The 21,458-nt window shown below is 36.0% G+C and overlaps 1 protein-coding gene across 1 annotated transcript in view; it reads left to right on the forward strand.

The window, feature by feature from the left end:
- Nucleotides 1–21,458, forward strand: part of Rab3-GEF (Rab3 GDP-GTP exchange factor) — a 27,152-nt gene continuing 5,694 nt past the window's right edge. Inside the window, exons 1-29 of the mRNA XM_066744081.1 lie at nucleotides 1–147; nucleotides 1,051–1,262; nucleotides 1,521–1,689; nucleotides 1,755–1,923; nucleotides 2,131–2,308; nucleotides 3,461–3,618; nucleotides 3,696–3,996; nucleotides 4,069–4,398; nucleotides 4,506–4,538; nucleotides 4,613–4,725; nucleotides 4,788–5,150; nucleotides 5,222–5,583; nucleotides 5,656–5,894; nucleotides 6,462–6,656; nucleotides 7,148–7,498; nucleotides 7,562–7,822; nucleotides 7,893–8,091; nucleotides 8,246–8,338; nucleotides 8,406–8,503; nucleotides 8,581–8,739; nucleotides 8,803–9,082; nucleotides 9,156–9,289; nucleotides 9,505–9,645; nucleotides 9,913–10,057; nucleotides 10,131–10,260; nucleotides 10,332–10,548; nucleotides 10,625–10,897; nucleotides 11,021–11,200; nucleotides 18,027–18,035. Coding sequence (XP_066600178.1) covers nucleotides 1,167–1,262; nucleotides 1,521–1,689; nucleotides 1,755–1,923; nucleotides 2,131–2,308; nucleotides 3,461–3,618; nucleotides 3,696–3,996; nucleotides 4,069–4,398; nucleotides 4,506–4,538; nucleotides 4,613–4,725; nucleotides 4,788–5,150; nucleotides 5,222–5,583; nucleotides 5,656–5,894; nucleotides 6,462–6,656; nucleotides 7,148–7,498; nucleotides 7,562–7,822; nucleotides 7,893–8,091; nucleotides 8,246–8,338; nucleotides 8,406–8,503; nucleotides 8,581–8,739; nucleotides 8,803–9,082; nucleotides 9,156–9,289; nucleotides 9,505–9,645; nucleotides 9,913–10,057; nucleotides 10,131–10,260; nucleotides 10,332–10,548; nucleotides 10,625–10,897; nucleotides 11,021–11,200; nucleotides 18,027–18,035 — 5,376 coding nt within the window. The 5' untranslated portion in view covers nucleotides 1–147; nucleotides 1,051–1,166. The remainder of the gene's footprint in view (nucleotides 148–1,050; nucleotides 1,263–1,520; nucleotides 1,690–1,754; nucleotides 1,924–2,130; nucleotides 2,309–3,460; nucleotides 3,619–3,695; nucleotides 3,997–4,068; nucleotides 4,399–4,505; nucleotides 4,539–4,612; nucleotides 4,726–4,787; nucleotides 5,151–5,221; nucleotides 5,584–5,655; nucleotides 5,895–6,461; nucleotides 6,657–7,147; nucleotides 7,499–7,561; nucleotides 7,823–7,892; nucleotides 8,092–8,245; nucleotides 8,339–8,405; nucleotides 8,504–8,580; nucleotides 8,740–8,802; nucleotides 9,083–9,155; nucleotides 9,290–9,504; nucleotides 9,646–9,912; nucleotides 10,058–10,130; nucleotides 10,261–10,331; nucleotides 10,549–10,624; nucleotides 10,898–11,020; nucleotides 11,201–18,026; nucleotides 18,036–21,458) is intronic.

Genomic DNA, 21,458 nt, shown 5'->3' on the forward strand with positions numbered 1-21,458 from the left:
CGTCGGGCGTCGACGACGATTGGCAGTTCGCTATCAGCGACGTAACCATCCAGGGGACTTCCTTACCTTGCCATTCCATGAGGGTCTCTATATTACAGCCTTTCTTGCTTTGCTTTGCACCCGTGGCACTGTAAAAAACATTGAAACGTAAGTCTCGATCTCTTAAATTTGCGTTAAAACCTGTAGCTGTTTGAACTGCCAACCTTGATCGTCCATTGTTTTTCGCCTAGAAACACTTTCAATCGAACGAATTACGCAGCAGGTGGGCACTTTTCATTGTCATCCGTAATTTCTAGCCACATTCCATTTCCTGTACCTAATAAAATCCTTCCTTTAACCATCAAACGGCATTATTTCATTCTTTGTTTTGTTATAACCAACTTCAATTGATTTTTACTTAACTCCTTAAGGATTTTTTCTTGCTCCCTCAGTAGTACAGCTAGACTTTGGGAAGACCCAGTATAATTTCATTTTTTGATCACTTTCAAGAACCTATTTTTCGCTGTCACTAACAACCTTCGTTGTTGAAACAAAAACTTGAATTATTCGTAGATTGTATTGATTAAATGGCGGGAAGGAAGGAGTTTAAGATATGATTGATTAAAAAGAAAAATATAAGCGTATCAGGGATATAAATTTATCCCTATTCTCGGTCAATGTCATAAGACGCCGCCGGTCGATAGACTTGTACTACTTTCACAAAAGAGTATCCCCAACTTAATTGCACAGAGACAGAGACAGAGACAAATAATATTAGTGAAATAAAAAAGTTTGGTTTCCTCGCAATAATTACGACCGTTTATTGTTGGAAGATTAAATTAGCCTGTCGAGATTACTTTAGATGAAAAAATCAATTACCCCGAACGAAATCGCTACACAATTGGACTAACTCTTTTAACGTCACAATGCAAGATGGCCGCTGCTAAAGATCGTAATTGACAATAGATCATCCCTTGAACGTTTCCAGTCAAAACTTAAATCTGAATTGTTTGTAAAAGTATTCTATGTAAAAGAAATGTTCTTTTTTTAAAGTACAATTTTTTTTCACAGGAAAAGATAAATAATGTGTTAGGCATGATCGTGGAAGGGGGCAGTCTGGATGATCAATCCGGAGATCAAATGTTCAAGTTGCATATACGACGGTGACAAAGCAGAGGATAGAAGGGATGGACTTGCAGAAAAAGTTCTTATGTCCCCGACTGATGGATTATCTAGCCATCGTCGGGGCCAGACCACCCTCGGCCTCTCGCCAACCTGTACAGGTATCTTTTTCCAACAATTAACTTCTAACTATAACGTAATCTACGGTCCTATTACTCGGGATAATCTGATTGGTAATCATCAATGAGAAAAGGAAATAATCGGATTTCAGTAGTTTCCACCAACCAATTCGATTTGTCACTCTGATTAGCTCAAAAGCTGCCTTAACTCTGGTTATCTCCTTAACTTCTATAGTGGAAACGACATTGATAATTAAGGCGCCAATAGTGATTCAGACTTGACTTTGCATTTTTACGCAGGTGCCGGAACTGCTGCGCAGATATCCCGTGGAGGACCACAAGGATTTCCCCCTCCCACTAGATATGGTATACTTTTGCCAGCCGGAAGGTTGCAACAGTGTTGGGCCAAAACGCACAGCCTTGCGAGAGGCAACGTCATTTACCTTTACTCTTACCGACAAAGATTCTGGTACAAAATAAAATAAAGAATAACAATAATCGATGAAAATGACTGATTCACGTGGTATATTTCAGGCAAAACTCGATATGGAATTTGCGTGAACTTCTATCGGCCTGTGGAAAGGGTGGGGGCAACTGCTGGGTCAGGAATTTCCATTAGAAGGGGTGAGAAACATAGCACGACATTCCGGAGGGAGAGTTGGAAGAAAAGTATGGAGAGGAGCACGGATTCTGCATTTTCTAGGTGAACTAAAAAATTCGTACAATACTGTCAGTAAAATTTTATTGTAATTTATAATATTATAGATTACAAATAATTTAGTGAGATAATCTATATGTGATTTAAGAATTTTTTGTTGTTTTCCAAAATGTTCGATGAGAAAAATGGGAATTAGGCTAATTAAGAGATTGGAGGATAAGAGAATAGAAAGAAAAAAGTTGTTTTGTATAGCGACTATAGGAGCAGTGCGATAGGACCGAGTGACTCAGAGAAAGATTGCCCCAGCAGACGAGACTCGGACACCTCCCATGTGTCCCATGCACCCAGGTTGGGCGTCACAGCGCCTAGTGGGGATAGTGAGAGTGGTGGTAGCCATTCACCATCCCCCAGAGCCTCGCGCAGAAGACATGTAATAATTATTTATACATTATTTTATTATTTAAGGCCTGTTTCTTTCATTTGTAGAAATTTATTCATTTACCACCACAAAATTTAGCTAACTGAATATACAAGGTTTAACATTGATGTACTGTGAAAATTTTAAAGTGCACATAGTACATCATAATGAAAGCTTTTTAATAATAAATTATTGGTCTCTTATATGGTCTCAGCTTCCTAGCAACGAATTTGCTATTTAATTTTATTAATATATTACTTTCTGGAAATGGCGAAAGCAACTGTGGCAAAGTTAATGGATATTTTAAATAAGTTGAGCAAGTATTTCGTTTTTTTTTTAATTTCTTCTAAGTAAAAATTACATAGAAATGTTAGAAGTCAAAGTATTTTAATTAAATTTATGAGGATAGTATAAAAACTTCGAAAAATTTATCAAAAGAGTTTTGCTCATAAAATTCCTATTTCGTTTTTACTTAGAACAGAAATTTAAGAAATGAAATACTTGTTCCACTTATTATAAATTTACATAAACTTCGTCGCAGTTGCTTTTGCTATTTACAGAAAGTAATATGAGTTTTTAAATTATGTGAAAACTTAGTATTGAGGAAGCTAAGGCTGTAAAGGATAACAAAACTTTGTTAATAAAATATGTTTATAATGGTATTGTGCATGCACCTCTAAATTTTTACTTTACATCACTGTTAACGGGAATCCGTATACCGACATTACAGGGCAAAAACTATTTCGCATGCAGTATCCTCATTTGTTGACGGATATGCGTTTTTATGAACTTTTTGGAAACGTAAGAACATAATCTAGTAAAGTATATTGGGGGATTTTGCAATTTATTTGTTGTTTCAATAATGTTAATATATTTATTTAAAAAAAAAGTTTTTTCATTTTTTGTTAATTTTCCCAACGTACTTTAGTAGATAATGTTCTGGCATTTCCAAAAACATGAAATAACTTTACAATCCGTCAACAAATGAGGACGCTGCATGCGAAATAGTTTTTGCCTTGTAATGTCGGTATGTGGATTCCCGTTAAACCCTAAATATAAGATTTTTAGTGAACAAATAAATGTATTAGTGGTTGAAAAAAATGATCCTCTAAAATTCTTATAATTAAATAATAGTCCTAAGTTACCTGTATTAATCAATTTCAGCGAGTGAGGAATCATTCACTGACGTCGTTATGCATAATTTCTCATCATCCCTTCTTCACTATGTTCCGAGAATGCCTTTTTATCCTTAAGAAAATCATCGATGCGTGTAACGAGAGTTCTTCACCACAAAAAGTTGGAGCGTCTAGACAAACTAATAGGTATTTCATTGTTCCTTGATTCCTTATTATTTTTATGTTTTTTGTAGTATTTTAACAATGCTGAAATTTTTTTTTAGAGATACCGTTTGGGGAGTTTTAACTGGACAAGCATTGGAAGGCACACCATCGATAGTTCTTCATGATATTCGAGCAATAGAGACGTGGATCCTACGATTATTAAGCACACCTGTACCAGTTCCAACTAAAACTCGTGTGGAAGTAGAAATCGTCTCACCATCCATGCAACCCTCACTATGCTTCGCTCTTCCAGATCATACTAGATTCTCCTTAGTTGATTTTCCACTACATTTGCCTCTCGAACTTCTAGGAGTAGATCTTTGTCTCAAAGTTCTCACTTTAATCCTTCTCGAGCACAAGGTAAAACGATGCACAAAAATAACCAAGTACAAATTTCAATATTTAATTTTATTTATATCATCACTTTTGTAGATCGTTATGCAATCCAGAGATTACAACGCTCTATCCATGTCAGTAATGGCTTTTGTCACAATGATTTATCCCTTGGAGTACATGTTTCCAGCCATACCATTATTGCCTACTTGTATGAGCTGTGCTGAACAACTTCTGTTGGCACCAACACCCTTTGTCATTGGAATCCCAGCTTCCTTTCTTCTGTACAAAAAAAACTTCCGAATGCCAGATGATATTTGGCTGGTGGATTTGGATAGCAATAAAATTACTCCACCAACTGGAACTTCTGATGGTTTGCCGCCTTTACCAGAGCCTGAAGGCACCATTTTGAAAAATCATTTGAAACAGGTAAATTTTTAAATTGAAATTAAATTATTAACAATCGCACAAATTTCTGTTTTTATCACACTCTCCTAAATCTTTTGCTTCTGTCTTTCTTGCTGCTTTTCTTCTAGGCAATGCAACTTATGGACCAAGCTGGCTCCAATGTAATTATCTCTATCCATCTGAAATTTGAAGAAATTAGAATATACAGAATGTAATACGTTTTTGTAAATTTCAGGCTATGTCTAGCTTATCTTCTCAACACCCTCCATCCCATGATACATCCCCAAGGCTGTCACTACATACTACTAGCAGACGAGAGAGCACAGCCTCTCATCATTCCTCTTTAAGGTAAATTGATTATTATTTAGCAGTTGGAAATTTAGATGTTATAACGATTATTTCTCTTTCAGTGTTTCTTCGTCAAAGCATCGTCCCAGTATGGATTACACGTATCAATCACCGAGTCCTCTGAACTCCCCAAGTATGAGTATCTCTAGTAGGAGACCCTCATTGTCCCCCTCGGTGGGCCAACAATCCTCAGCTTCACCCCAAAAAGTTGGGTCACCAGGAATGCTACCAGGAGGTCAACCTTCTGTCCCATTCAATCCTTTCATTTATGGCAACGACGTAGACTCGGTGGATATTGCCACAAGAGTAGCTATGGTGCGGTTCTTCAACTCCCAGAATCTTTTGGCTAATTTCTCCGAGCACACAAGAACACTCAGGCTCTATCCCAGGCCTGTTGTAGCCTTTCAAATTAACTCCTTTCTCAGGTACTGACAGGAAGGACTTTTTAATTAAATTTAACTTTCCCAGTGCTATTGTTTAAATAATTTTTTTACAGATCAAGACCTAGGGCTAGTCATTTTCTGAATAAATTTGCGAGAACTCAAGCAGTGGAGTTTTTGGCAGAGTGGTCTTTGACCCCCAGCAATGTTGCTTTCTTAAGGGTGCAAACAGGAGTTTTTGATCCAGCACAAATCGGTGATAAACCGAGATGGTATGCCCAAGATCTCGAACCTATTTATTTTAACGTTTGGGACAACTGTAGTTCACTAGCAAATGCACTAAAAGCCATGAAGGAAATGGAGAATCAACCAACTGACGAGAGTGGTTCGGATTCTGAGGGTGCAGAAAGTACCAGCTCCTCTTACTCGTCTCTCAGTGATTTTGTTTCTGAAATGGTGTCTTCTGATCTGTCCCCGAGTAAGCATTGGATCGTAAAGCGATTATAGCCTTGAATATCTTGATTTATTTACTTATACGAGTTATTTACAGGCTACAATTGTCCACAAGCTACGCAACACAAGCAAATGGCACTCACAGTGGATCCAAGCAGCGTTTATAATCCACCAAGCTCTCTACAATATTCTGGAGTTGAGGAGGAGTCCTCGATCAGGCAGGAGAGTCCACCAAGCACCTCGTCCAGTCACAGTGACCTAAGCTCTCCAAGTTTCAACAGAGACTCCGAGCTTGAATTAAATCCTAAAGTTCCAGAAGGAGACAAATCTACGAATGTAGGTTTATTAAGGAGCATCCACCTTTACAGTTTTTATAAAATTTTTCCTTTGATTATTTCTATTTTACTTCCTCTATTATTACACGTTTATTTTCCTCTACCTTCTTTACTATATCTATAATCTTAATTCAGTTTATCTCTTGACATTGCACCCTTCTTAACGATTAATAACATTTTGCACAGGACATCGTGTATTATGAAATTCTGTACAGACTTGCAAATCACCCATCTTCTGATTCATGTTCATAACATTTAAAGTACAGCTTTTGCACTGATTCATTGACAAATTTCATACAACTCATTTCGACGAGTAGTTAAACAAATGGTCCCGGCACAAAATCGGGATAGAAAATCCAAATATAAAAAATAGGAGGAGAAAATTGGATGACCAAAATGACGATTAATTAGCGAGGGTAATTGGGTCAATCTTTGTGCAATGGATTGGGGGAAATTGGATGTATTGGGGAAAAGGTCAAATGCTGTACAAGGGAGAAGAAGAAAGGTGAAACTGCTAAAGTTGTTAAGAAAAAATAATCTAACGAGGATCCTTGATCGTTGATCCTAGGATAAAGAGGAAGGTGGTAGCTTTGAGTCAGACTCGACGTCGACGATAACACCACGCACAATCCTGAGCTCGCAAAGCTCGCTAGGGCAGTTTGGGGGGGTGAAAGCCTCCCCAATAGTGACGTCAGCAAACGACACCCAGCGCCCTTCAGCCCCTCACAGGACTACCTCGCGTGTCAGTAGATATGTCGTCCCTGTGAGTCTCATCCTGACTCTCTTTCTCTCTAACTATAACTTTCTCTATCTTTTACACTCTATATAACTCTCTGTGCTTGCCTCTAAACAATACTGTCTCTATTTCTTTATCTATCTATCTACCTACCTATCCTGCATCTTAGTGGACACACTCGCACCTCATGCCTTAGTGGTATAATCAATTGTATCATCAACTACTTGAATATTTATCAAATTCTATTATTTGATCCAATCCTGTACTGTTATTACAGTGCCTATATAAGGTTTACTGCATGTTTTTAATTAGTGGGACACACTCACAGTATGCAAGAATCGCACCAACACTAACCGTATGTTGTTTGCAGGGTATTTTGGAAATTCTGTAAAATCTGTCTTTATAAATGATATCATTTTACATCACGTCACACCGGTTCTTACAACTCACTTATGTATTATCCCTAATTCTCTAGGAGATTTATTATGGTAGATTTGATAATTCTGCAATTTTTCAAGGTACCACCGAGTGGGCTGAGCCTTCAACGTCAGCCAAGTGTGGGAAATGTTTTGAAGAGAGCATCTAGTATTAGTTCTGGACCCAGCCCACTACTATCTAGACAATTGAGTAGTGCACCTGTAGTCGAAGGTGCAGCAACACTTCCCAGACAGTCAAGCTCAGCCAGGAAAAAATCAGAGGATGAACTTGTCCAAAGGCAAAATAGTGGAGGTAGTGGAACTGGCAATGGGGTGCTCAGACAAGGCTCACAAGGATCATTGTTCGAACAAATTGCCTCTCAGGCCAAAGATCTTGTTAGGGAAACCACCAGGCAAAGCAGTCAGGATGGACTCTTAGCACACATGGATAAAGTAATTTCAGAAATAACTTAAAACTCTATAATGATGTTGATTTTTAATTTATCCTCTTTGCAGTTGAAGCACCAAGCAAAGGAGAAAATAACAGAAGCTGGAGAAGATGGTTTATTCGCTCCTCTGGAACAATTAACGAAGAAAGCGATGGACGAAGCCACTAAATCTGTACAGGAAGCATCAAAAACTGCAATAGAAGCCAGCAAAACTGCTGCTGGAGTCAGCAAAAATACTCTGGATGATCTTACTTATGTTGGAAAGAGCACCCTCGACGATCTGACCAAGAGTGCCAAAGAAGTAGCTGCCAAAAAAGGATTGCTCAAGGTTCCTATACTTTTGGAGATTGATGTTTTCGTTAATTGAATGCTGAATTAAAATATATATAATATTCCAGGGTTTGGGAGATTCACAGCAATCGCCACCAAATTCTCCACCGCCACCCGCGTCAAGGAGGGAATCGACGAATACCCAGTTGGTTGCCTCGGACGCTCGCGGGGGGCGTAGAGAAATCGGTCGCGATTTCTTTAGCAATATCAGCAGCGATCTGAATGGAATTGCTGCACAAACCAGCAGCATGTTCAGCGACTTTTTCGGTTCGTTCCGTCTATTCGTAGTCGTCCAATATGCGCTATTTCTTAATAATTCTGTTTCTATAAATATACTGCGAAAACAATGTTGCTATAATTAGATTTTTAATATCGTCTGAACACCTGATTGTTATCATATAGAATCTTTATTAATCCACAGGCAGTAAAAATAGCTCAAGTCGCAATACTGGACTGCTCAGTCAAGCGCAGAAGTCCAAGGAGAAGATGCCGTCGTTCCCGTCCTTCCCCAAAGGTAGGAAATTTGTAGTTTTAAATGTGATGTGTGTAATAGATTTTAACTTGTAATGATTGATTTTTAGGCAAAACTAGCTCTGTGGAACGTAGTTCGTTGATAAAGCATTCTTCGACGAAAAGCAAACAAGAAGAGGATTCTGATAATCAGGCGTTCCTCACTGACGTGAGTATTCATAAACTTTATTTTTTACTGCTCTTCATGGTTCACTTTTTTATACCTAAAATTATTCCCTTCGTCAGGTTATCACGCAAGTCATGGCTGGAGAGGGAATTAGCTGGTTAAAAGTTAGTCGACTAAAAAAATTGATGGAGGATGAGAGCTACAGGGATATGGTGGTTACGAAATTAAATAAGGGTCTAAATAGAAAAATTAGTCCTGACGACCATATCGACGATGTTGTGAGTAAAATAGACATGTGTTCCAGATCTTGAAGATTGTACTAATCACTTTTACTTGTATAGTGTATATCAAGACCAGTTTATAAAGGGATGCTGAAGTGCCTTCAAGCCGTAGTTCACGGTCTCGGAGTGACTTACAGTAACTTTGGGCTGGGTGGCATGGCTTCGGTTTTCCAATTAATGGAGATTGCACATACACATTATTGGAGCAAAGATTTCTCCGAGAGTGGATTCGAAGGATCTTTGATGTCTCAGGCATCTAGCCCTTTTGGCAGCAGGGAAAATCTAAAATCACCACAGTCCCCTAATCACCCAGATCTTTCTGACATATCTCAAAAATCAGGTAAAGAAAATGCTCTTTTTCAGTCTAGAGAAGAAACTTAAATATTCTTCTGATACCAAATATCACCCAACAGATTTGCCCCAAGTGCGTTTGGAAATGCACCAAAGTTCAGCAGGAGAGAGCAACCAATCTACGGCAGATATGTTCCTGGACATGTTCACAAAAAAGGGCAAACTTTTAAGCAAGCTGACCTCATTTGACTCGGAGGTAAATCTAAAATAAGAGATAAGAGGATTGCACGATAATAGCTGGCATGGTTGATTTGTTTGGTTTATTTTTGTACGGGATATACAGGGTATGCCAAAAGTAACGTCCGGATTATAAAGATTAGAGCATGTAGACAAGATTATGACGAATGACTATAATTGATTAAGCCTGCTGAATGTGAATAATGGTCTGAATACAAGTGATATATTTTTTAGAGTGGGCGGGGAGGTGGAACAGGAAGCAGCGAAGCTTTATCCACAGATGGAGGTAGCATTATCACTAATCCTGCTTTTCGTCAAGCCCACCAAGCTTCTTTCCGAAGCACTGTCTCTGATAGCGAAGTCGAGCAAGGCAATGTAAATTTCTTATTCACATTGTTCCCTTAGAAATCTTCTTGCCATTCTAGATTTCCAACATTAACTTACTTTCTATTATTTCTTTCATTCGTACGAGTAATTAGATGCCTGTCATAGATATTAGAAATTAGATTAAACATGTATAATTCATAATTACAAGGATTTTACTTCTGGAAGACCTGGATATCTTGAAACAATGTCCTTTGAATCTCGTGGATAATCTCACAGATATTCAATGGATTTAATATTTTTGCATCAAATTTCTAGTTCTCTCGTCAAGGAAAGCAACGAACTGCGAGCGTTTGGTCTAGCAAGTCTTCTCTGAGTACTGGCTTCAGGTATACTGGTGGCAGCCTAATACCAACAACGAATACACCTAGCCCAGAATCAGCCAGAACTTATCTTTTCCAAGGTAAACATAGCTTTGTCAATTTTCAATGCTCTATTAATACTTTAATAATACATTATTAAAATTTACCATGCAGGTCTTTTGTCAAAAGAGCGTTCGTCCCTTTGGGACCAAATGCAATTCTGGGAGGATGCATTTCTGGACGCTGTGTCCCAGGAACGAGATATGATAGGAATGGACCAAGGACCTGGAGAGATGATGGAAAGGCAAGGATTCAAATCAGTGAATAATTGTATAAAATTACCTATTGTCATCGAGATTTTATTTTTTCATTTAGGTACAAAAGTTTGAGCGAGAGTGAGAGGAGAAGGTTGGAACACGATGAAGATAGATTGCTTTGCACGCTCCTCCACAACCTTACAGCCATTATGGTAATGCTGAACGTGGAAAAGAACGAAATGAAACGAAAAGTCCGAAGGTTACTAGCAAAAAGCCACATTGGACTTATTTATAGCCAGGAGCTCAATCAGCTTTTGGACCAAATTGATAATCTCGTAGGTTTTTCCTGAAGTATATATAATTAAGAATTCTTGAACAAGTAAAAGACAGAATTTTGTTAATATTGTTTAGCACGGGAACGATATCGACCTGAAGCCGTTAACGTCGCGCCAAATGCATCGGCAGTCGTTCACCGTGCACGCCGGGGTAGACGCCGAGGGTGACCTCCGCTTCCTGGAGGTTCGCCACGACGGCCTCGTGCTGCGCTCGGTGAATGGCGTAATTGTTGAACGCTGGTGGTATGAGCGCCTCGTGAATATGACTTACAGCCCTAAAACTAAGGTCATTTGCCTGTGGAGACGAAGTGGAGGTCAAACACAACTGCACAAATACTACACCAAAAAGGTTTAATAGAAAATTCACATTGTATAATGTAACATTGATTAATTTTGTCCTATGATACTTCAACGTTATGTGTCCAGTTACAGTTTTATTTTCTTTTGTATTAATGTTTATTTAAATTTTCAGTGTAAGGACCTGTACTATTGTATAAAGGACGCAATGGAGAAGGCGGCTGCACGTGGCAGGGATGCGAGCGTTGGTGCTGAATTAGGTGGCGAATTTCCTGTACAGGATATGCGCACGGGTGAAGGTGGTTTGTTACAAATCTGCATGGAAGGCGTCGGCCTCCTCTTCGCTAATAGCAAGGTACGACTCTCCAGCCTTCGTCCAAAGTACCTAGAAACCCTCACCTTTCCCCTGGAGTACAGCAAAAGAACCTTGAATTACCCATCAATAACCGAAAATAGGATTTCTCCAAAGAACTGTACAGATTCTAAATATTATGATCCTCTTCTTCCTGAAATTGTTTATGCTAGCATTCTGGACTCGAGTTACTCTTAGTTCTTTTTTTCTTTTATTTCTGTAGTTTGTTCAGCTCCTGACTACTGCTCTAACGGTGTCCTAACTATTTTATACTAAATGTTTATGATTATACGTTGATATATCTATGAATAATGTCACTGTTTTTCAGAAGAAGTCCAACTCTGATTTAAAATTCAGTTGATCGGTTATGGTAGTTTCGCTCCGGAACAACTGATTCAAATTGGGGAAAAACATTCATTGTGACGAGTTTGTTTTACGAGTTTCATGCTCCCCCCCCCCTCCCCTTCTCTCTTTATCTCTATCTCTATCTCTCTATCTTCTTTCTTAACAACTCTAACTTCATTAAAACAGAGTTGAACCGGAGCGAAAAAGAAACCGTTTAACAAGCTTTTTGTATGGAAAACCATGAGATTTAAATATTTGGAAATGACAGCAGATTTATTTTACATATGTATAGTATATTATCAATTTTGTTATTCAATTAGATACAGTGGAGTATAGTATCGTTCTAAAATGGTTTTCCATGACATTTTTCACTTCTCGGTGAACTATTTTTAATCTGGGGAGCATCCTTTTGATTATTGAATATTCTCTCTCTCTCTATCTCTATCTCTCTTTCTCTCTGTGTCTTTTCATTATTTGCATTGATGCAAGGACCACTCAATATTATCTCCCATCGCTAGCCACCACGAATCTGCTTAATTTGTATTTGTACGTATTTTTATCAGTCTTTTTGTATGGGTCTGTGAACTGTGTGGACGACGACTCAAAGAAAATTTCCTTAAGAAATTGAGAGAAAAAATATTAAAGAGCAGAAGATATTTAAGAATCATAAGTAAATTGTTTTGAAGCAAACAGCAGAATTGTAAGGAAAACTAAATCGACAATGAGGAAAGTGGGAAGGAAATTGTGATTTGTCTGCTTTGGGAAAGAAACAAATGAGAAGAAAGACCCCAAAAAATGCACATAATGAACATCGCAATTATTTTATCGATATATTTATATTAATACTATGTCAATGTGCATCACGTTAATAATCACGATGAGTCAATATTTTATTATTAACGTGATATTTATGTGTAATTATTTCCAATTTTTGATAATGCACAGAAATGAGCAGGAAGACATTTTTTAACGAGAGATAGGATGTTTTATCAGTAAAGTTTGTTTCAATTTTTTTCTTCAAAAACAATATTGTACTATTAGAATTGTAGCTATGAGGAAAAAATGTCTTGTTGCCTGAAGAACCGTGAAAGTTTTCTAAAGATACATCAAAGGATCCCATCACTAAATGTTTATCCATTTGACAATTGCAAAAGCTCACTATGTGATAATTGTACTCGAAGTCCAGTCGGATTAGACTTTACCCGGACAAAAATTAGAAGAGGGCAAAAAAAAATTGGAAAATGTTCGGAAGGGTGTCAGGATATGAGGATAATAGTTTGCGGCAATGAAGCCAGATCGTGGACAGAATATTCTCCCCACCATGCCGTCCTCTGCGCACGCAGCTCTCACATATAGAAAGCTGCTGCTATGTCCGTGAGATGCTTCACCAATCGTAGCACGCACACTCTTCCTCCGGTACATACGTGTATCGGTCTTCTTCGACAAGCTTCGGTAGATCTCGGGAGTGAGAAGTAACGATGTCGATTCTCGGACCTCTCTCTTACTCTATAATACGATTACAAAACGCGACTCGCAAAGCAAAACAAAATCCTTTTCCTAATGCTTCGGTAGAAGTTAAATTACCGAAGGTCCCAGCCCAAAATTAATACTTTCTTAAAATAGTTTTCAATTATTATAAAATACTTATATGTAGCCATTAACTTATTAGATTTGATAATAAATACAAAAAATGCGTTCTTATAATTTCAAATGAGTTGAGGTATAATAAACTCAATGTTTATGTATTAATCTGATAACAAATGCATTTTTATATTTATTATTGACTTCAATAAGTTAATGGTTATTAAAAAAAAATCCTTGTGATTAAAAAAAAGTGAAAAAATTTTAAGCTTCGCCAAGACTCGAACCAGATCTCGCCGCGTGAGAAACGGAAACCTTACCGTCAGCGCTACAGCCCTCATTTGGTGGACCAAAGGCAAATCGGCCTTTTAAAGACTGACTACAATTCTTTCGTTAACTAGTTATAAACGATCAAGAATTAGCTGTAATAATAAATACATTTATCTATGCAGAATTATTGCACTAAATTTATTATGTTTTCAATTTAAAGCATACATTTTGCACGAAGATACGTTAGTTTAAGGGTATATCCATGCAGTACTCTAAATACAAAACTATTCATATTCTCCATTGTTATAAATTAATTAAGTAATATTATAATATATGTTACATGTGTCGTAGTTGAATAATTTATGACAATGGAGAATATGAATAGTTTTGTATTTAGAATACTGCATAGATATACCCTTATCGTATCTTCGTGCAAAATATATGTTTTAAATTGAAAACATATTAAATTTAGTGCAATAATTCTGCGTAAATAAATGTATTTATTATTACAGCTAATTCTTGATCGTTGATGACTAGTTAATGAAAGAATTGTAGTCAGTCTTTAAAAGGCCGATTTGCCTTTGGTCCACCAAATGAGGGCTGTAGCGCTGACGGTAAGGTTTCCGTTTCTCACGCGGCGAGATCTGGTTCGAGTCTTGGCGAAGCTTAAAATTTTTTCACTTTTTTTTAATCACAAGGATTTTTTTTTAATAACCATTAACTTATTGAAGTCAATAATAAATATAAAAATGCATTTGTTATCAGATTAATACATAAACATTGAGTTTATTATACCTCAACTCATTTGAAATTATAAGAACGCATTTTTTGTATTTATTATCAAATCTAATAAGTTAATGGCTACATATAAGCATTTTATAATAATTGAAAACTATTTTAGGAAAGTATTAATTTTGGGCTGGGACCTTCGGTAATTTAACTTCTACCGAAGCATTAGGAAAAGGATTTTGTTTTGCTTTGCGAGTCGCGTTTGGTAATCGTATTATAGAGTAAGAGAGAGGTCCGAGAATCGACATTGTTACTTCTCACTCCCGAGATATACCGAAGCTTGTCGAAGAAGACCGATACACGTATGTACCGGAGGAAGAGTGTGCGTGCTACGATTGGTGAAGCATCTCACGGACATAGCAGCAGCTTTCTATGTGTGAGAGCTGCGTCCGCAGTGGACGGCATGGTGGGGAGAATATTCTGTCCACGATCTGGCTTCACTGGTTTGCGGTCAGTTTCCGATTGTGGAACATTATTTAAAAAATTGAAGAAAGAGGAAAAATCAGTTTTTTACGTATAACTTTTAAACCATACATGCTATTGAAAAAAAGTTAGATTCGTTTTTTAAGTACTAAAAGTACCTACAACTGTCATAAGTTTCATTGAAATCCGTTTATTTGTTTATTTGCAAAATTAAAAAAACTGCCGATTTTAGCTTTTTTTTAATTTTTCCCTAACAAATTTATTTTCGCTTCTAGAAAGACTTAACTCAAGATTTTTGAAGGTCTTTATACACTTTATAAATGGTAAAAATTTTGACTCAAAATATTAATTAGTTTTTGCTAAAGTCTATTTTGCACCTAAAAAAGGCTCTCGCTAGATTGTACATAACTTTTTTTTTAGACGTCGTAGAGTTCGCCGTGTGTTCATTTTACTCGTAAAGAGTTCTGCTACAACGTACAATAAAGTAAAAGTTGATTACTGAAGTGTAATTTGTTTAAATATTCAGTTGAAAATTGAGTGTTTTAAATGTTAAAAGTTAAAAGATAAATTTTTTTTAGATGATATTTTCATATCGATTACTCTATTACTACGATTTTTCTGCAAATTTTAAGCCGTTATTTATTGCTCTACGATGATTTGGAGCTGAGATAATTTTTTTTTTCTCGATAAATCGTAGTAGCTGTGTTTATTAACATTAAGAGCTAAAATTTATCGGGTACTGTAGAGTAAGAGTTTAACTATGATATCTAACATTTGAGCAACCGTGAATATTAATATTTTAGACAATTTATTGACAAAGGCGGCAGCGCGTTTTCGTGCATGGGCCGTGGCGCAGCCGAGGAGTGGGGGGCGCGCGCGCGGCGATCGCGCGACCAAACGCGTCCGAGCGTCTTATATTTGAAGAGGCAAAGAAAATTTCGGCCGTGCCCCGGCCCATGCACGAAAACGCGCTGCCGCCTTTGTCAATAAATTGTCTAAAATATTCATATTCACGGTTACTGAAATGTTAGATATCATAGTTAAACTCTTACTCTACAGTATCCGATAAATTTTAGCTTTTAATGTTAATAAACACAGCTACTATGATTTATCGAGAAAAAAAATTATCTCAGCTCCAAATCATCGTAGAACAATAAATAACGGCTTAAAATTTGCAGAAAAATCGTAGTAATAGAGTAATCGATATGAAAATATCATCTAAAAAAAATTTACCTTTTAACTTTTAACATTTGAAACACTCAATTTTCAACTGAATGTTTAAACAAATTACACTTCAGTAATCAACTTTTATTTTATTGTGCGTTGTAGCAGAACTCTTTACGAGTAAAATGAACACACGGCGAACTCTACGACGTCTCAAAAAAAAGTCATGTACAATCTAGCGAGAGCCTTTTTTAGATGCAAAATAGACTTTAGCAAAAACTAATTAATATTTTCAGTCAAATTTTGTACCACTTATAAAGTGTATAAAGACCTTCAAAAATCTTGAATTAACTCTTTCTAAAAACAAAACTAAATTTGTTAGGGAAAATTTAAAAAAAAGCTAAAATCGGCAGTTTTTTTAATTTTGTAAATAAACAAATAAACGGATTTCAATGAAACTTGTGACAGTTGTAGGTACTTTTAGTACTTAAAAAACGAATCTAACTTTTTTTCAATAGCATGTATGGTTTAAAAGTTATACGTAAAAAACTGATTTTTCCACTTTCTTCAATTTTTTAAACAATGTTCCACAATCGGAAACTGACCGCAAATTATTATCCTCATATCCTGACACCCTTCCGAACATTTTCCAATTTTTTTTTGCCCTCTTCTAATTTTTGCCCAAAACAGGCCTTTTGAAGTCTAATCCGACTGGAACCGACGATTTTTCAACGTCACTCGAAGATTTTTAGTTTCACTTAATATTCTCTAGATAATTCTTTTGTCAGTCTCTTCTATTCTTCCTCTTATTCTATTATTTGTTCTTAATTATTGATATTAACATTACTATTCTACAAGGTTTCCTTTTCATCGTCGGTTTCACCTTTTAATTTTACTTATATTAAGCGTTATATCTACAAATCAATGTTTTCTTGCATGGAGCTCGATGTGCAGCTGCAGAACTCTTTTTATCTGTATTTAAAATTAACTATCTACCTTACGTTTCTTCTTTTTTTACAAATCTGAACGATGAGTACTACACAGGGAAGTTGGGGGGATGACAATAATTATATCTGTAAATCTATATTCTAAAAAATTTTACTTCTATGTCTTTAAACCTTTTTCTTCTTTTCCCTCTTACTTTACCCCCCCCCCCCCTCTCTCTATCTCTATCTCTCGTCTATTCCTTACAGTCTTATCGATTAATATTGAATGTTGGATGCTATTATTTTTTATCCTTACGGGTCCTTGGGATCTTTTTGCCCGACGTGGTCACGTTATAGGAAAGTCTATTTGAAACCAAAACCATCAGGAATTTACTAAAAATTGATCTGATAATTATCTCTCTCTCTTTTTCTTTCTCTCTGTCTATCTATGTATTTCTCTTTCTCTCTTTATATATCTTTCTTTTTATTTCTTAAATTAATTAGCAATTCTTACCCAAAACTTGCCACAAGCAATGGGTATAGGAAAGCTAGAAATATGTTAAATGAAAAATAGACTTTTCTCAGCTTGGGGAACTTTTGAGATGGTCCTTGAACAATGGAAGGTCGTAGATGATATATAATTGGCCATGACGTTAGGTATTATATATTATATCTATTATAAAAAATAAATGTGTACATGTATATATGTATGTACAGAGTATTATTTGAATAACGGTGCAGTCAGAAAAACCGAGACCATGCTGAGTAAAAAGGTTCTTTTAAGATTTATAGTCAGGTCATATGACAAAAATCAAAGATCTTTGAATCTTTTTAACATTTGATCCTATAATCTTGTCTTGAATCATGAAATAACGTATTAAAATTTTAGTATGAGCTTGATTCTCTCTCTTTTTGTTTAAATTGAGATATTTGCTCATAGTGTTTTCATCCCATTGGGCCTGAACGTTATTCAGGTGATGTCCTGTATATGTGTATATGTATATATACAGGTGTTTTTTCCACGATATTCGCAAAAAATTTTAGACTGGGCTGTAGATAAAGAGAAGTAATGAAGAATGAAAAAAGAACATTGGACAAAAGTTTGAGAAACCACAGAAAATTTTGTTAAAATAGAAAGAAATAAGGGCCGCCCATCTAGTTGCGACTGTGGGTAAAAAGAGAAGTCTGTTTACCATCGTGGCTGTTGTTTCCTTTATTATCCAATTGTTTAACCATCTGGACTCGCAGCTACTAAACCGAATTTAATTTTTCTCTCTTTCTGTTTTCTGTTCTTGTACCGTCCATTGGCAATGCCCCGGCTGGGCGAACAGGATTTCGAGGTATTATATATATCACACAACCAATTCACTGTCTGTTAAGAATTCAGTATACTATCAATGATTATTATTTATTATTATTAGTACTTATCAATATTATTATCATCATCATTCCTTTTATCTTCATAATTGATTTTATCAATATTTAGTATTGTTAGATATGATTTGAAACGTTCTCTTATTATATTATTATAATTATTATCTCATTTGGTGTTCATCGTATTTTTCCGGAAATGCTTTATTATTTATTCATCATTCTTATACTTTCTTTGTGTTATTTAACCTTCTTGAATATATAGCCACCGCAGAGTGAAAAAGATTAATGATAGCATCATTGACATTGTAATGTTTGATTAGGATTATGTTGTTCTTTTTAATAATATATATAGCATACATATTTTTTGTTTTCTTTTATTTATTAGTTGATTTAATCTTTTTCCTCGGTGTCACATATTAATCAGAACTACCCTCGTTTCTCTTGAAATTGCATTTTCAATTAACTGATCTGCTCTGTACACCTCACTGTTTTTTCCCACCAGCAGCGTTCGGTGTTAGTTGTGATTTATATGTTATTGAAAGTGGTGAATAGATACGGGTACCAGCTGACTCTTTAGTAGAATCATGAAAGTTTGCTGAAAGATCTTATAATATAATTCTGATTTTTCTTTTAAATTCCATCTAGTATTACATCTAGTTCTTTCGTAATTATTCCTCAAGTTTTCATTGTTTACGTATATTCCAAGTGTTTTTCCTTTTCTGTTCTTATTTGTTACTGTAAGATTAAACAAATAATTTGCTCAAGTTGAACAGTGTTTTTGTTTTTGGTCTTGTGGGCTCTATCACCAAACTTTCTTGCAAAAGAGAATTGAATTATCTGTAACATTCGTGTTACAAGACAATCTATTGAATTAAAATTAGGAAAGACGATCTTTTTGGTCGCAATTGGAAAGTCTGGCATACACTTAGAAATTACAGGGGAGTTTGATTTTGTAAGTAGTGCTTAGTGCATCTTGTAGAGCAATGTTCGATGCACTTGACGCAGTATTAGTCACAACACAAAACAAACTGATAGAGTTTTGGTTTTCTATTACTGCATTGTTTAATTGGTGCAATTAGTTCAAGTATGACAATTCTTTTTCATTTTGACTTATTGCTCTGTGCAGCAGTACAGCAATAAAAATTAAAACTACAATTTTCACTGACACATACATACACTCAGAAAGAGAACATGAAATGCACAAATACTCATACAGATCAGGAGAAGAAGAATTAATTAACTTTGCTGGTACAATAAATGAAAGCTATCAGAAGCATCTATCAACTCATTCATCTTAATAATTAATGCTTTTTCTCCAAGCAGGTTTACCATGGCTTTCCACAATACTATAAGTGATAATTAATTGTAAGTGTAGTTGTGCGTAGGTGAGCCGGATTTTTCAATAGCGACAGCTGGTACACCATAGTACATGTATCTTCGGACCTAAAAATTTGGAAATTTATTATATTGTTGTTTCAATTAATGAACAAAGAAAAGAGCCAAAATCCAATGAAGAGATAAAACCGACTCAATTATCATTTGCTGACAATTGTGTTGGAACAGAAAATGAATTTAACTCGTCACAGGTTCGCATTAATCGTGTTAAACCAAATTGTGCATTTTGCGCTCGACAATGGAGCTTGAACATTTTTTTAGTTTTAATACCAATAGAGATAATAAGATTACTTGCGAATCTGTACAAGAGAGAATCTTCGGTGGCTATAAGAACTCTCAATTATTTTCTAGATAAAAAAATAATACGTAGGAGCGTGTTAAGCACAGAATCATGTAGTAACACCTGTAGTGCCTAGTTTCTTTAATTTATGAAACTGCCCAGATGCAAACTGGATAGTTACGTGCAATGCAATTCAATATCAACGGCATACACGGTCATTCTAGTTTAGACTATTGTATCTCATTTCATCTGCCTGAAAAATAATAAAACATGCTATACAATAGACATTAATTCACTTTTTGTTTCATCCGAAAGGAATAAGACAGCAAGGAATACATATGAATATAGCATAAAGATTCTTTTATTTTTGTAAATTTTTTTCTTTGTTTTTTCCTTCTTTCTCTTTATGAGAACCAGTTACTGTACAGTCACACGTTAAGCCACATCCGGTATAACCTATAACAATTACACCAACCAACACAACAATAACCGCAAAAACCGTGCATCATTAGCCCGATTAATCGACCACCGCTAAAATAGTGCACAATTAGATGATAATTCTTGCAATTTTTCGACGATAAGATAACAATTTTAGGCCATCTCCAGAGTTGCCTGCCGCCTTATTGAAATTCCAACAACACACGAGAGACCTCCACCTCGAGACTTTTAACGCTTATTAATTTGACGAATGATAAATGAAACTGCAAAAATAAGGTTAATCCAAACTTAGGAAGATGAATTGGAGAAAATCGTCGAGAAATTACGTGAAAAGTCTCTGTATTGCGGGTCTATCGGAGCTAGAGGAATAAACCTAACCTCACATTTACGTATCTGTTGTGTTGCCATAATGATGCATGGTGCTACTAGCTGAGTGTGTGTGTGATATGTGCGCGCGGCTGTGTGCGTGACTCGTCATTAAAATAAAATAAGTATTAAATCACTCATCACCATTTTTGTCCCTCGGCTGTTAAGCAAAGCATTCACCTTTTAATTGCCAGACAATTTTGCATGATGCTTTTCGCCGTGTTAGCTTTACCACTTTGATAGCACACATAGCGTAAGAAACATTCCTAGAGCGTTTCCCGACACAATTTCATATATTGGTACGTTTTAGGAGCGTTTGTAACACTATACAGTTTGTCAATATAAAAACATACCACTCTCGATATTTCAGTCCTAATCATTTAAGATTTAAATTTCTAATTCCATCCTCGTTAAAGGATTCATATAATTTTACGGGATCCCTCACGTGTGATTTACCGACAGTACAAGTCAATAAACAATTAATTTAATAAAAGTCAAATGCAAAGCAAATTGAAAAAACGGGCGTCTTTATGACAAGGTGCCAGTTCTAATGAGTCAATCGAGTTTAAAGAAACTTAAATCGGATGAAAAATAACTGTATCATTGCCCTGCGTTCTTGAAGAGGGGTTATTTCTGGTTATTTCCACTTCAAGAACGCGAGACAGTGGTACAGCGTTATTCTTCATCCGATTTGAGTTTTTTTAAGCTCGATTGACTCGTTAGAACTGGCACCTTGTCATAAAGAAGCCCGTGTTTTCAATTTGCTTTGCATTTGACTATTATTAAACTAATTGTTTATTGACTTATACTGTCGGTAAAGTAGGCGTGAGGGATCCCGTTAATACAAACCAACTTCAAAAATGACCTTCTGAAAAGAAAATTTACGTATTTCTACAAATTTTAATATTTT

Source organism: Prorops nasuta, unplaced genomic scaffold (assembly GCF_024137725.1).
Source record: "Prorops nasuta isolate Cenicafe-Biocafe unplaced genomic scaffold, Cenicafe_Pnas_1.2 PNAS00035, whole genome shotgun sequence".
NCBI lineage: Eukaryota > Metazoa > Arthropoda > Insecta > Hymenoptera > Bethylidae > Prorops > Prorops nasuta.